Source organism: Acanthisitta chloris, unplaced genomic scaffold, assembly GCF_000695815.1.
Source record: "Acanthisitta chloris isolate BGI_N310 unplaced genomic scaffold, ASM69581v1 scaffold20584, whole genome shotgun sequence".
Taxonomy (NCBI): domain Eukaryota; kingdom Metazoa; phylum Chordata; class Aves; order Passeriformes; family Acanthisittidae; genus Acanthisitta; species Acanthisitta chloris.
The window spans coordinates 1,075-13,805 of NW_008671266.1; the positions used below are offsets into that span (position 1 = coordinate 1,075).

A 12,731-nucleotide genomic window follows, 5' to 3' on the forward strand; every position below is an offset into this window, starting at 1 on the left:
CCCAGGAATTTGCTTAGTTTCTCCCAAATGAGCGCAGATTGCTATATCTCACAGCCTAAGTATAGTCTTCAGTAAAGCAAAAATACAGTACCTAGAAAAACCCTTGGATTTTTCTGCACAGCCACTGACTTAGTTTGGACAAAGTTTATGCTTAGAGACAGAGAGAGGACACATAAATTCTCTGCACTGTGTTGCATTATCTTTTCTTTCCAAGGGAGCAGAATCTTCCACTGCACTTGGGGATTTGTGCTTGCTGATCCCTGCTATTAGCACCTGCAGGTAGCCTTTGCTCGTGTCTGCACTGGCTTATAACAACATCATCTTCTGTGTGCAGGGACACACCAAACCCAGGCCTGTGTGTGTGTGTTCTGATATCATTGCCTAGATTAACACTGGTTTCCAGTATGTTTTTCTTTAGGTATTTTCAGGTGTGCTGAGAGATGCTTTAGAATGACAGTAAATCCCAAATGAGAGGTTTGGGCATTTACAGCAATTCCAATGTTACTGTTGTAACTTAGGAAGTTGTAGAGAATGACAGTGGTTTTATCACATAAGTATTGCCCAGGATTATGCTTAGCAACAGAAATGATGACTGGCAAGCCTGGAAGAGATGTTCCACCAAATGAGCCACGCTGGAGCCGTCAGTGATTCACTCGTTGCTGCACACGGGTTTGTGGCATGTCTATAGCTTTGTGAACGTTGATTTTCAGGGACTGCAGGGAGAGTTCAGTTGGAACAAAGGTGTTTCTGGTAGAGTACAAGCAACCAGACATCCTTTTCTCTGTGGAAGACGATGACAAGAATTTCTTAAAAGAAATGGCCGCACGGGTAAGACTCAGCAATTATAAGTCCTTGTGTGAATATAAAATGTTGTACGTATGATATTACTTGGAGATTAAACGGTGACTGCCTATATTTGTAATATATTTTATTTTCTCTGTTTGCACATCTTTGCTGCCTTGGTTCTTTTGGTGATATTAAAATTTCAAGGAGACACTTTACTTTTTTTTCCCAGTGACCTCTTATGACCAATTCAGGTCAAATATTTTTTAAAATGCATTTATAATTTAAGCCTTTCCAATGCTTCCACCAAAAATAAATAGCTTCATCATGTTCTTTTGAAATTGTAACAAATAGCTATAACGAGAGGATTAGAGCAAAAGCAAAAATTTCGCTTGGAATTCAGATGCAGTTCCTTTTTAGAATAGGGTAGGTGGGATGCTTCCTGCGAGGCCAAAGAAGAATGGACTGGATGTGAAAATCAAGCCTGCCTGGGGTGAAGTGCCCCAAGGCTTTCAAGGTATGGTATTAGTTCATAAAACTGAGAGAGTCTTCTGTTTTAGCAGAATATAGTGTGAAGTTTTCCTCTTGTACCACCCATAAAATAGGGGTACTTTTAAAACCATCTCAGAAGACAGAATGTCCTCTGGAAATTCCAGTTTTGATTGCTCAACACTGCAAAGAGAGAGCAAGAATTACCTTCCATACATTTCACATTACTTGTTGAAAACATACTAAAATGTCATTCATCTCCCAGCAACATAACAAGGCCCAGTCTGTATTTCCCTTTGTGCCAGAAAATGCCCTTAAATTGATGGGATTGCAAATCCTCTACAGAGTTCTTTGCTGATGTTTGCTTGCAGTAAGATTCCAAAATAAATACACAAAGCAGCAATGAAAGCTTGACCCAGATTTTCTCTGTAGATAAAACCTGTTATTAGATGGCCACAGCAGTGGGACTTTAGGAGCAGGGAATTGTATGAATGTTTACTCGTTACTTTTCGGAGCTGGTTTTTTTTGGGCATGCATGAAGGAAGATAACTGTAAATAAAGAAAAAAATGCAAAAGTAAGCTCTTTCAGAGAAGCACGAGGTCTCTTCTAGTTTAATTTCCTGTCATTCCATGCAGCTTATTTGAGCCCAAAATCTGGATGTCAAATACATTTTTAAATAAGCTTAGTGAGAGTATGTAATACTCATGTTAAGTGATATATTATCTGCATGAAGCAGATGACAGTGGAATAACCAGATTGTAACTTTAATCTTGGAAACAGAAAGAAAGACTCCTCACAGATCTCTGCAAGGACCACTGCTCCTTGGCAGTCATTTGGGAACAACAGCATACAGGGAAGAATCTGTGTCAGCACCACCAGTAGAGTCATGTAGGGTGAGTAAAGGGATGCTGAGGAGAACTGCAGAAGGTCTAAAAAGATAGATGTGAAGATTTGTGATCTCTCTCAGGTATTAATGACTTTTGCTGTATTCTACAGTACTGATTTAAATGTGATGGTAGTGACACACTAGAATAAGAATGCCCAAAGCAATATACAGTTATCAGTAAGGACAAAATCTGCCAAAGGAGATTAACAGTGCCTGCATTCCTACTAATTCTTTTCTAGTACTTTGCTGAATCTGCAGTTACAAAATATTTATTGCTGTATGCTGGCAAGTTAACATTTCAGACTCAATATTCAGTACTGCTGTTGTGGAAGCAAATAGCAAGACTTGGATTTATTTTTACTGAAAGAAGCTGTGGGTCCATAATGCAGCCAGTGGAGGAATCAAGCATAGTAGACATTCCTTAACACAATGAATGCCACTGCAGTTTGTTTCAAATAACATCTTTAGCTAATTTTGGTACTCTTATAGGCATTTTGCAAATATTTTCTTACTAAAGAATTGCCTTTATTTCAGTTTGCAAGTTCTTCTGCAACAACTAGTCGGAAAAGCTTAGCAAGCACGCAGGTGTCAAGGATCCAGAGGGAAACAGATTTCCTCAAGTAAGTGATGTCGCCTTTTAAGATATTTGTCCATGGAAAGTATCTCAGAAATTACCTTTTGCAACCAGGTTGCTCTATAAAAATGAGGAAAGCAAATCAGACACTGGCTTATAAGGAGAATACAATCCACATAAGTCGTTGAAAATGCTTTCTCCGACGTGTAGTTTTGTTTACACTTCACCATACACGGTTATCAACTATCTTATCTCTTAAGAAAATTCCTGACACCTGTAGGATCAGAGGGAAAACTCTTTTCAAATTATAGTACACCCTCACTACTGAAGGTGAAAAGTGCTCACTGGAGTAGTCTCACAGAACATTAATGCCTATCAGTATTGAAGGGTTCTGTGGTGCAGCAGTGAGGCCTGATACAAACTGCTTGTCAGGAGACCTGTTTACCTCACGTGGGGAGGAAGAAAGTATGTAACTCACTATGGAGTTCCCTTTCTACAATGCAAGGTAGAAAGAGTTTAAACTCGGTTTAGAGTTCAGAACTCATCTCATGGGTGCTGGAGCAGGGTCTGGTGGACCACCACAGCTTGGAAACTACATCTGAGAAATCAGTGACCTAAGTCCTGTCACAAGTTCCTGATTATTAATGATTATGCAGCAGTGCAATACTAAAACAAGCTCAGCTAGGTTGCTCTTATTTTCAGATGTGCATACTGTTCTGCACCTCGCCTGTCTGACCCCTTGGCTCACTTCTGTCAGGAGTGTGGATCTCCTATCCCACCTGTGCCAGTACATCGCTTGCCACTCCCTGAAGGAACACAGGTCAGCAAAACATCATAACAATCAACACATCATCTTTGGAGAAAAAAACTTCTTCATCAAGTTACACAATAGTGGCAAAACCAGTAGTAACAAAAAAAGCAACAAAAAATAGTAACAAGGTGTTGCTTAGACATACTTTCATTCAGAAGTTCTGTTCTAATTGTTTTGTTTTGTTCAATACCTTTAGCAGTGGACCTGATGAAATTCTTAAATGATGGGCAAAATTAACCATAGATCTCTTCAAGTGCCATGTATTTTAATAAGGGAAACAATGAAAAAGTAAATTGGGTTTTATTTGCCCATTTCAGGAAACAATGCCAAATTCTAACTACTTCTCAGCCAGCAGCAACAACCACTGCATCTTCAGGACCTGAATACACATCTTAGTCCAGCGCTAACTGGTGCAGTTAGTTAGCTAGTAACTAGTGTCTATGTCATAGTTCTAGAAGGTCCATCTAATATTCCTGAAACCTTAAATGGTAGCATGTATGGGCATATGTAAGAGCACCAAGTTTTTGCAGTGGTGCCTGTAACTGTCTTCTCTAAGCTCTTCTTCCCAAGAGATAACAACCCAGTCTAACAAGCCAATGGTGTGTTTTCTTTCCTGTACCATCCAAAAGATGTCTTGTCTGGAGCAATGGTGTAGTTTTACATAATGACCAGGAATATTCAAAACCTCTTAGGTTTACGTTCATAGTTAGGAGAATTTCAACTACCCGTACATATTTTATAGTAGCATTTTAATTTTACTGGAAAACTAACTTAGTACCTTTCTGGCATATTTTGAGTAGTCTGTAAAGCATTCTCTTTCCAGTTGTCTTCATACTCTCTCAATAGCCCTTGATCTTTAAGGATCAATATCAGTACACGTGGCTGTCAGTTGCTATGTTTCCAGTGACTTTGCTGCCGATGTAGACTCCAGCTAGGAAAATATTGAAAAACTCTTGATAACCTTGATGATCTCATTATGGTCCTTAACATGATGTGATGTGGCTTATTCTTCAGATGGCACCGTGTCTTGAATGCGGACATCTTGTGCCAATGAATACACCCACTTGCATTGTATGTGAGTCACCAATAGCTCCACAGCTGCAGCCCCAAAACAACATCTGCATAAAGGTATTTGAGAATAGATATACCAAATTAGTGATTTAAGTCCTGGCATGCATTTTTCTAACCAATTACTTCATTAGAAATATTTTGATCCAACTTGGCTTTGTGTAATTACATTATGACAGCTTTAAGAGTTAGCAGGATTAAAAACACTTTGAATGGAAATAATGATTAAAGGTAAACCACATAAGCTCAGGAAGGCATGCTGAAGAGAGCACGATGCAGCTGTGGAGTGTGGAGCGATGGCTCCAGGTTAGTGACTGGACCAATGATCTTAACAGTCTTTTATCACCTAAATGATTCTGAATCTGGGCCACATTGTAGTGGGTATCTTTTGTAGGCCATTTAACCAGGAAAAAACAGTGGATGAGGCCCTCTGCAGACAGCTAGAAGGAGGTTCATATTTACAGGCCCTGGTCCTCATGGAGGAATTTAGGCACCTGATATCTGCTGGACAAACAAGGCAGTAGGGCATAAGCAATTCAGAATTTCCTGGAAAGTGTCAAAGGCAACTCCCTGACACAAGTGGATGAGGAGCCAATGAGGAAGGGTGATCTGCTAGGTGTCCTAGTCTTAGAAGGAAGGAAGGCCTTTTTTGGGATGTGAAGGTCAAAGACAGCCTGCAGTGACCACTAAACAGGAGTTCAGGACACTGAGAGGAAGGAGCAGGGGCAAAAGCAAGATCACAGTCCTGGACTTTAGGAGAGCAGACTCAGGGTTCTGCTTGAAAAAGTCCCATGGGATAAGGCCCTGGAAGAAAGAGGCATCCAAGAAAGCTAGTAATGATTCAAGGGTCAAGCTCAAGAGTAGTCCATCCTCATGAGCTAGAAGACAGGCAAAGGTGTCATGAGCCTTACATGGATAAACAAGGAATTCCTGTCAAAATTCAGATATAAAGAGGAATTATACAGAAGGTGGAAGCAGAGACAGGTAACCTAGGAGGAATATGCAGAGGTGTTGTTAGGAAAGCTTATGGCATTGCATCTGATGAGGGATGTCAAAGGCAACAAAGGCTTCTATAAGTATATAAATACCAAAAGGAAGACTAGGGAAAATGTGGGCCCACATCTGAATGGAGTGGGGAGCATGACACAGGACATGAAAAATGCTGAGCTACTGACTGCCCTCTTCACTTCAGTCTTTACTAGTAAGATCAGCTTCAGAAATTCACAGCCCTGGAGATCAGGGGAGAAAGTCTGGAGGAAGGAAGATTTAACCTTTGATGGAGGAGAATCAAGTTAGACAATACTTCAACACACTGGATGTACATCAGTTCATGGGCCCCTGATGGGATGCACTTATGAGTGCTAAGGAAGCTGGGTGATGTCACTGGGATTGTTCTATAATCTTTGAACAAGCATGGTGATTAGGAGAGGTTCCTGGGGAAATAAAGTCTTGTTCCTATCTTTAAAAAGGGCAAGAAGAGGACTCAGGGAACTACAGACTGGTCAGGCCCACCTCAATCCCTGGGAAGGTAATAGAGCAAGTAATCCTGGAAACCATTTCCATGCATGTGAAGGACAAGAAATGATCAGGCATAGTCAGCATAGATACACCAGAAGTTCGTGCTGCCATCCAGAGGGACCTGATAGAGAAATAGACAGGAACCTCATGAAGTTCAACAAGGAGAAGTGCAAAGTCCTACATCTGGGAAGGAAAAAACTCTGCATCCATACATGCTGGGGGCCATCCAACTAGAAAGCAGCTTTGCAGAAAAGGACCTGAGGATCTTGTGGACACCAAGTTGACAATGACTCAAGCAATGTGCCCTTGGGGCAAAGAAGTCTGTAGTATCCTGGTTGCATTTAGGAGCTGTGTTACCAGTGATCCTTCCCGTCTACTCTGCACTGGTGAAAAGCAGCTTAAAAGGACCTGAGGATCTTGTGGACACCAAGTTGACAATGACTCAAGCAATGTGCCCTTGGGGCAAAGAAGTCTGTAGTATCCTGGTTGCATTTAGGAGCTGTGTTACCAGTGATCCTTCCCGTCTACTCTGCACTGGTGAGGCTGTGTCTGCAGTACTGTGTCTGGTTCTGGGCTCCACAGTACAAGAGAGACATGGACGTGCTGGAGAGAGGATCTTGTGGACACCAAGTTGACAATGACTCAAGCAATGTGCCCTTGGGGCAAAGAAGTCTGTAGTATCCTGGTTGCATTTAGGAGCTGTGTTACCAGTGATCCTTCCCGTCTACTCTGCACTGGTGAGGCTGTGTCTGCAGTACTGTGTCTGGTTCTGGGCTCCACAGTACAAGAGAGACATGGACGTGCTGGAGAGAGTCCAACAAAGATCCACAGAGATGATTAAGGGACTGGAGCATCTACAGGAAAGCGCGTAGAGAAAAGAAGGCTCAGAGACAATCTAATCAATACATATACCTGAAGGGAGTGTGCAAGAAGACAGACCCAGGCTCTTTTCAGTGCTGACAGTGATTGATAGAACCAGTGGCAATAGGCACAAACTGAAACACAGGAGGTTCCATCTGAACATCAGGAAACACTTTTTTACTGTGAGAGTGACTGAGTACCTGCACAGGTTGCCCAGAGAGGCATATATAGAGATATTCAAAAGCTGTTTGAATATGGTCCTGGGCAAGCCTAGGTGACTCTGGTTGAGCAGAGGGGTTGGACTAGGTGTCCTCCAGATGTGCCTTCCAACCTCAATTTAATCAGTATCCCCAGGCTGAGTCTGTTTTGCCCATGATGGTAATCAGTGAATGATGGCTCCCTGCCCTTATCTAACCTACAAGACTTTTATTGTATTTTATCTCCCTTGTCCAGCTGAGGAGGAGAGTGACAGAGCAACTTTGATAGGCACCTGACATCCAGCCAGGGTCAGCCCACCACAAGTACATGCTAGACATTGGCTGAAATGTAATGTTTTATGGCAGCATTGATGTAGGTGCAAAGGCAGACCTCAACTATTTCATGGCAACAATCAAAATAGCAGACTCCTTATTCTTAGCTCTGGTAGAAACCCAGCTGTTAATAGTGACTATGCTAAGACCTTCTATGGATCTTTTAGGGCACATTGTGGTATTATATTATTATTAATTGTTTTCCTTGTTGATACTGGACTGTCTGTTTTGTGTGAGTGCAGTGACTAAGCAAACTGACACTAGTATGTATGTATATGTATACTGACACTAGTGAATATACATAGTATATATCTGGAGGTATTGATGCTGGATCTCCTGAGGAAACTGTACAATAATTTAAAAAACAATAGTCACCAAGATGCATAGATTTGTGATGACCAGGAAATATGTGCTAACTAAAGTCTGAAACCCACAGCATAGACTTGAAGGATCTCTTCCATCTGCAGGGCTGAATAACCACTTTATAAGATTACTTCAAGAGGACTCTTCTTGTTGTTCACAGTTTTCAAACACTATGTGAAATGTATTCTTTTTCTTTTTAAAAGGGCAAAGTAATTTGTCAGGTCTGTGGCACAGGAAATCCTCTTCACCATAAACTCTGTGCGACTTGTGAGAGCAAACTGCCTGAGGTACAGATGGTAAGCCTTCTTGCATCAGTCACACTGGGTTGATCAAATCAAAGAATAACATTCTTTATCTTTGGAAAACTGAAGTCATATCCCTGTGTCCCTTGTTACAAAAGCAGAGATTCTCTTCCCTATGCCATATTCAAGCCCAGTACTCCCACAGATGCTCCATCACAAATGTCCAGCAACGTAAATGTATCATATACCTTCAAGTTTCTCCCATGGAAGTCAGGATTGTGAATGTCATTGAGAAAGCTCAGACAGCTCTTAGAAAATGGGTAGTCTTGACTCCAGGGGAGTCTTGTTTGTCTTCAGATTATTTTCAATTGCAATAGAAAAGTTGAGTATACACATCAAGAAGATCATTCACATTGATTTAAATTATTTTCTGAAAATAAAATACTTTTTTACAGTATTTTCCTTATCTCCATTTGCTGCTTCTCCTACATGCATACAGATAGTATGCTTGTATTTGACTGTGTCTGCACTGAGGTGAGAAAAGCAATAATAAATGTTCCCCCTAGAGTTCTGTCTGTTTCAACTCCACATTTAGCTTGCTCATTTGTTTCCTTAGAAGAATTTCACTTTTAGTTCTGAAAAGTCTTGTGTGAAAAACTTACGGTACATTTGAATTCTCCAGGTTGTGATAGATACAGAAATGAGAGAAGAATAATGATTTGCAAGTTAAAATGTTCTGGTTATAATTAATAACATCCTGAGTTCTAAAATTGTCTGTAGCTAGAGGCAAAAGTCTCTTGTACAGCCACTGAAATGTCATTTCAAAGTGAATTGCAGTATGATTCTATACTTACCTAAGACAAATATATGTTTAGCTGCTTCACTGAATGTAAATACTAATATGTAGCTGCATATGTAGTCTACATATTAATAACAATCAGAAATTTTACTCTTAATAGTGACTAATTAGTGATAACCAGCAGTAATTCCTGAATAATTAATGTCTAGTAGTAATGCTGATATTATTTATGGCTGTTAAATAATTTAGATTTAGAACTTACTTAGGCTTGTGCTTTTATAAATTTTATCTTCCAAACAACCCCCCAAGTGACATTGTTCAAATTGCAATGTAGGCCACAGATGAAAACAGTGCTATTTTGTGTCTGCTTACTTGCTGTTGTGATTTAGCCAAAAGAATTTTCCTTGAGTTCTGTTCTTTATCTATATTCCTGAGTTGCAGAGAAAATAAACTGCAAAAACCTTGAGGCAAAACTTAACAAAACATTTTTAAGTCCTGTTTGTCCTAACTGGGATCTATACTCAACCTCTACAAGTTTCAGCTGAAAAATCTGTTTTCTTTTGCTTACCCATCTAAGTTAATTGTAATAGGAAAGCTAGATAATATATAATTTGCATGAGGTAAAGAGTGCAAAAATATTTATGCACCAAATTCCAAACTGTGAGAAAACTCATTGTCTGAACATGTTGTCCCTGCCACACTGCTACAAAGAAAGGTACAAATCAAAAATAGCTGTTGTGTGTTGGATTTAAAAATACAAGTTTATCAGCAGGTTTCTCCCTCTTAATTTCAACTGTACTTTTACATGGGGCCCTATTAATAAATACTGAGTGTAAAAGGACACTATTGATAAGGTTTGTATTTTTTTGGTGCTAGTTCTGCCAAAAATATTTAAAAATTAACTAATGCCACATTTTACCATGGTTTTGTATGAAAAAAATTACAGATTAGATCCAAGTCAGTCTATTGCTCACTCTGAGTTGTAATAATTCTTTAAGGCTGAATATCATGTTATTGGAGTCGCTTGCTTTCCTCTCTCCCCTTGTTTGGCTTGTGAACTTTTCCTTCTTAGAAGCATTTTTTCCCTAATGCTTGTTTTGTTTTATTAGCCCATGTGTGGAGAAGACACCTCCTCACCTTACCACAGCCAGCTAAGGAAGACAGTTTTGTGTTCAAAATGCAATCGAGTTAACCAGTGTACTGCCCGTTTCTGTGACTGGTGTGGAGCCAAGGCACGTGCTCCTGGTGTTCACGTGGACAAATCTGGTTTTGCTTATCTGTGACCTGCAGCAATTTCAAACTCCTCTTTGCTAAACTCTTGTCAATTAGTACACAGCTTATTATTATCTAGATACTTGCTTAGAACACATAGGATTATGTACAGAAAAATGAAAGGTTTGGATGACATCCTGACCCTACATTGGTCAGTGACTTAAGGGTTTAGAGTTGTAAACAACTTACTATGGCTCAACAAATATCAGCTGAGATGCAATAGCTGACGTAACTTACCATCAAAGGTTAAATGCAAATTTTCTGATAACTACTCTGGGCTACAATCACCTATATAAGCAATTACTAGGCATGAGATGATGCATGCAATTGTTGTGGCTGAAGGCCTCATTAACTGCAGTAAAGACAAGTACATAACTGCTGCTCAGTAGAGATTGGGCATGGTACAATCAGTGTGAACAATTTCCCCTTGTACAGTGTTTCAGTCTAAGATCATACTCAATGAGCAATTTTTTTCTATGAGCTGAGTGCATATAAAATTTGAAACACTCCCCTATAGATGCATAAATAACCATTGGTCCTGTACTGTCCCAGGGGACCCAGAGGGTGGGGATGGTGTTAGAATCGAACTGGAAAGAATTGCAGTCAATATTCAGCATGGGAACACCAGACTAATAATTACAGGGCTTTGCCAAATGAAATCAGTAGTTTTGAAAGTATATGTTAAAAACTAACACGCCAGAATGCTAGATCTGTATGAAAAACTCTGCCTCCGTAGCATAGTGCTGAAGTATCTGAAGATTTACTGTCTTGCAACAGCCAGTGTGTTAGCAATCTGGTATCCTGATTAATGTTCCTAATGTAATAGCTTTAGGTAGTGGTACTTCACTTCCTTTTAATTCATTCTTCTACTTTTTATCATTCCTGGACCATGCATTGTATGCCTCTCTAGTGACAAGTGTTTCACTGAACTTTCCAGCCCGGACCTCCTCCATCCTACTTTACTTGTTTCAAGTGTGGAACAAGCAACCAGCCATACGCTCACTTCTGCACGTCCTGTGGTGTGTACATAGAGCCCCCATCAAGGAGGGGCTCTCAGAATGGCACTCTCTTGGATTCTGGGGACTCCTTGGGATCTCCTGAGGTAAGACACACAGGATTTACAAAGCCAGGTTCCAACACAGATGTCAAGTTGGTCCATTGTGGCTCTAGATTGGCACAACTCCGTTCATTTCCTTAAGGCAATGCTGTGGTCGGTGAGCACAGTGAGGGCAAAACCGAGGATCTGTTTTTTCTGAGAACTGTTTTCTGCTGAAAAGCAGCCTTAATCCACTTAACCAACCTCATTCTAAACAGCAAAGTGAGAAACAATCAACTTGTCAAAATCTTAGCTCTTTAAATATTTTTGTCTTATTACTTGTGAATCATTTGTAGCCTGCTGGTACAACGTATTCTTTCATACAAATGTAACAGGGTTTTCAAAACTGTTTCAAGAAAGACCACAATACTTGACAAGACCAGCTTTTGCCCTACAAAAACATACATGTCTACTGGTAATCATGAACAATTTTGGTTTTGCTTGAATATTTATGCTAAATTGCATTGCTGTTACAGACTAGTAATTAAAATCAGGAATTGTTAATGATTCTTCCTGCTAGCTTTTTCATTCCTTCACAATTTTTTTGTATTGTTCTAGTTAAGTTCCACTTGTAAGCCATTTAATTGTATCTAATTATATTAGTTACACTTTCCTTTCCCCACCACCCCCCACAGGCTACGAGATTACAAGCTCAAGTTGCCTGGCAACCTTGGCCCGTTTCCTTGCCCAAATCAAAGGCAGCACTAACAGAAAGAGAAGATAAAGGAACCCAAACCATTGGACTTTTTTACCCCTCTAGCAAACTGTTGGAAAAGAAGGAGCTTGAGCTGATTTTACAAAAAGAAAAGCTGGAAAAGATGAGTGATCATAAGCCTCTCCTGACAGCTATTAGTCCTGGAAAAGGTTAGAAGTTCTGATTTTCTAAACAAAGCTGCAATTTATGACCTTGCTTTTTCTTGAAAATATTGTAGTCCGTGGAATGTGGCATCAGTAGGACACTGATTTACATCTTTACAAGTCTGTATTCCACCAGTCACTGGTAAATGCAGTGCCTTATAATTCAATCACTGATCTTCATCAAAGCTACAAGGAAGCTATCAGCAATATCATAATTTTAGTTACTGGGCCCTGTGCAGCCTTACTAATTTGCTAGTAGTTTGATTTCCTTGGATCCCACAAGATCAGGGATGAGAGTCCTGTATTTGAATTGGAACTCACTGAACAGCCACCCCACCCCAGCTCCCAGCACCCTCCCCAGCCCCAGCAATGTGAATTCCAGTTAGAGGTGTGATACTTCAGGGAGTATCAATAACCAAAGTTTTGAGACCCAGGGGATAATACCTCTTGAAAATATGATGAAACTTGTCTATCATAGAACCATACAATTTTAGGGGTTGTAATGGACCTTACAGATCAGCTAGTCCCAACCCCCTGCCATGGGCAGGGACATCTCCCCACTAGACCAGGATGCTCAAGG

At 40.2% G+C, this 12,731-nt stretch overlaps 1 protein-coding gene across 1 annotated transcript in view; it reads left to right on the top strand.

Moving 5' to 3' along the window:
- DZANK1 (double zinc ribbon and ankyrin repeat domains 1) overlaps positions 1-12,731 on the top strand; it is a gene marked incomplete at its 5' end in the record, with an annotated part of 22,089 nt that overhangs the window by 509 nt on the left and 8,849 nt on the right. Inside the window, 10 exons of the mRNA XM_009074038.1 lie at positions 711-828; positions 1,204-1,305; positions 2,029-2,166; positions 2,694-2,779; positions 3,436-3,553; positions 4,559-4,672; positions 8,088-8,180; positions 10,035-10,157; positions 11,135-11,299; positions 11,929-12,157. Coding sequence (XP_009072286.1) covers positions 711-828; positions 1,204-1,305; positions 2,029-2,166; positions 2,694-2,779; positions 3,436-3,553; positions 4,559-4,672; positions 8,088-8,180; positions 10,035-10,157; positions 11,135-11,299; positions 11,929-12,157 — 1,286 coding nt within the window. The remainder of the gene's footprint in view (positions 1-710; positions 829-1,203; positions 1,306-2,028; positions 2,167-2,693; positions 2,780-3,435; positions 3,554-4,558; positions 4,673-8,087; positions 8,181-10,034; positions 10,158-11,134; positions 11,300-11,928; positions 12,158-12,731) is intronic.